At 37.9% G+C, this 2,654-nt stretch overlaps 1 protein-coding gene across 1 annotated transcript; it reads left to right on the top strand.

Annotated features, from left to right (window-relative positions):
• The first annotated feature begins 1,103 nt into the window (after nt 1–1,103).
• Nucleotides 1,104–2,356, top strand: LOC145555836 (uncharacterized). Its single transcript, XM_081617555.1, has 2 exons — nt 1,104–2,068; nt 2,158–2,356. Exons 1-2 carry the CDS (start codon nt 1,704–1,706, stop codon nt 2,354–2,356), a joined length of 564 nt encoding a protein of 187 aa, XP_081473681.1. The 5' UTR covers nt 1,104–1,703.
• Nucleotides 2,357–2,654: the final 298 nt, after the last annotated feature.

A 2,654-nucleotide genomic window follows, 5' to 3' on the forward strand; every position in this document is an offset into this window, starting at 1 on the left:
AGGGTAAATATATATTATCCTTGGTTTAGGTTCATGGATCCAATTAATATTAGAGTATTGTATGGTGGGAATTTTGTGACCAGAAATAACAAAACTACATATGGGAAGGGAAACAGTAATTATTTTGGACTTTCATTACATCCAAATGTAGAAGAAGTCTGTTACTTTGAATTTGTTGATTGGATTAAAAGGGAATTAGGATATGATGAGGTTGGGGAGATTTGGTATAGGAAGCATGGGTGTACTTTTTATTCTGGTAGGAAGCAAATAAAGTGTGATGCTAATATACCTGAATTTTTAGAAGCAAAAGAAAAAGATGGGTGGTAAGAATTGTACTTGGTACACTACCCTAAGAAACAAGTAAATCCTGCTACTATTAGATATGGTCCTGGGGTAGGCTTTTATTCAGATTCTGAGCTTGATTCTTCAGAGAGGACTGAGTCATCAGTGGGGATAGGTGAATCTTTAGAGAGGACTGATTTTGGAGTGGGGATAGCTGAGTCATCTGTTATGTGTGAGCATGGAGGAGGGTTGGATGAGTCAATGGTGAGTGATTCAGCAAAAGTTATTGATAAGTCATATAAAAACATGGGAGGGGGTCCACTGCATAAAGATTCCTTAGGAAACCCTAGATCTAAAAATAACAAGTTTTGCTTCCCCAAACCAGCCTCTTATCTAACCACATTTCCAAAGATAACCTCCCATCCCCTTTGAACCCAAAATAAAAAAAACTTCCAGTCATCTCAAAGGCCAAAATTAATGTGAATCCAAACACTGACCCTCAACCAAACACTAAACCTGTAGCAAATAATCATCTTATACCTCATACTGACCCTTAACCAAGCATTGAGAATGGGGCTATGCTGAGTGATAATGAGGGGAGTGATAGTAAGGACAGTGATGTGATTTTGAGTGAAGATGACTATGATGACTTTGAGGATGGTGATATTTTTGCTGAAAATATGGATCGGGGAATTACTGAAAATGTAATTAATAGTTTTGGTGGAACTAAGGAGATTTTGGTGTATGATGACGCTACTATTGGTCTTGAGGGTGAAGAAGAGAAACTAGGTGATGACTTGGATGATAGTGATGGGGATGTTGTGGGAACAGTAAGGGATGTTGAAGATCAAGCTCCTGATTACCCCATTTTCAACCAAGTAGTTGACTTCAAAAAAAGTATTGAATTGAAGTTTGGCCTGAAATTTCCCTCTAGTGTTGTTTTTAGGAAAGCTTTGAGGCATCATGCCATAGAAAATGGTTATGATTACTACTTCTTGAATAACACTAAGTTGAGGGTTACAGCTTACTGTGCAAAAAGGTGTGCTTGTCCATGGGAAAAGGGGAGAAGGTTGTATAAGTGTTAATGCAATATTAGGAGAAAGTGTAAGTGGAAGATTCAATGTAGGAGGCTGAAAAATGAGGACATTTGGCAAATAAAAAGTTTCTTTGGTGAACATATTTGTGGTCATCAACATCAAAATATCAAGGTGACCTCTCAGTACCTTGCTGAAAGGTATTTGGAAGATTGGAAAGATGATCCATCTATGAAGCTTAGTGCATTCCAGAGTAGAGCAACAAGGGAAGTGCAAGCAAAGATAAATTATTACAAGGAATGGTTTGCTAGGAAAATTGCTCTAGAAATGTTGTTTGGTGATGCTGCTTCAGAGTATAGTAAGGTGTGAGAGTATGCTGCTGCAATAATGAAATACAACCCAGGTAGTACAACAGTTGTGAAGGTTACAGGCATTGAGAACCCCCCACCAGAGTTCCAAAGGATGTACATATGTTTGCAGCCCTGCAAAGAAGGCTTTGTTGCAGGGTGCAGGGCAATAATTGGAGTTGATGGGGCTCATCTAAAGGGTCCATTCCCTGGGATTTTACTCACAGCAGTCGGCAAAGATGGGAACAACAACATATTCCCAGTTGCTTGGGCTGTTGTTGAGACAGAAAATGCTGACACTTGGAAATGGTTCTTGGAACTATTAGTGAAAGACATAGCCTCAGTTGCTGATTCAGTCACATGGGTCCATGAGAGAGAAGAGGATGTCACCTACATGTCTGATAGGTAAAAGGTGTGCATAATTTCAATTTAGTTCATATAATTCAGAAATTCATGGTTAAGTACTAACTTGTATTATTCACTTTTAAATGCAGGGGCTGTTGGATGCATTCAATACTGTGGTTCCTAATGCAGATATCAGATTTTGTTGTAGACATATTTGGACCAATTTCAAAACCAAATTCCCTGGTGAGGTCTACAGAGAAAGCTTTTGGAAGGCTGCCAGATCAACTACTAAGGTCGGTGCATGGTTCAATGTTTTTGGCTTTATTTCCTTATTTAAAACCAAATTAATTTGGTTTGATATAATTTCTTTGGTGTGGATTATCTTACTTTGAGTATAGTTTATTATACTTGGCTTGAATTAATTGTTTTGGTATTGTTAATTCATTTTTCAGCAACATTTTAATTAGAATATGGCTGCAATTAAAGCTCTTAATGTTGATGCATACAAGTACTTGGAGTCTATACCACCTTGTAATTGGTCTAGGCATGCCTTCAGTACACGATCTAAGTCTGGCATGATTCTGAACAATTGTTGTGAGAGTTTTAATAACGTTTTGAGAGAGGCAAGAACCAAACCCATCATATC

The sequence above is a fragment of the Chenopodium album genome, chromosome 8 (assembly GCF_948465745.1).
Source record: "Chenopodium album chromosome 8, dcCheAlbu1.1, whole genome shotgun sequence".
NCBI lineage: Eukaryota > Viridiplantae > Streptophyta > Magnoliopsida > Caryophyllales > Amaranthaceae > Chenopodium > Chenopodium album.

Coding starts and splice junctions, on each gene's coding strand:
- LOC145555836 (XM_081617555.1), top strand. CDS start 1,704: ATGAAATACAACCCAGGTAGTACAACAGTTGTGAAGGTTACAGGCATT. Junction 2,069..2,157: donor GTCACCTACATGTCTGATAG/GTAAAAGGTGTG, acceptor TTTTAAATGCAG/GGGCTGTTGGATGCATTCAA.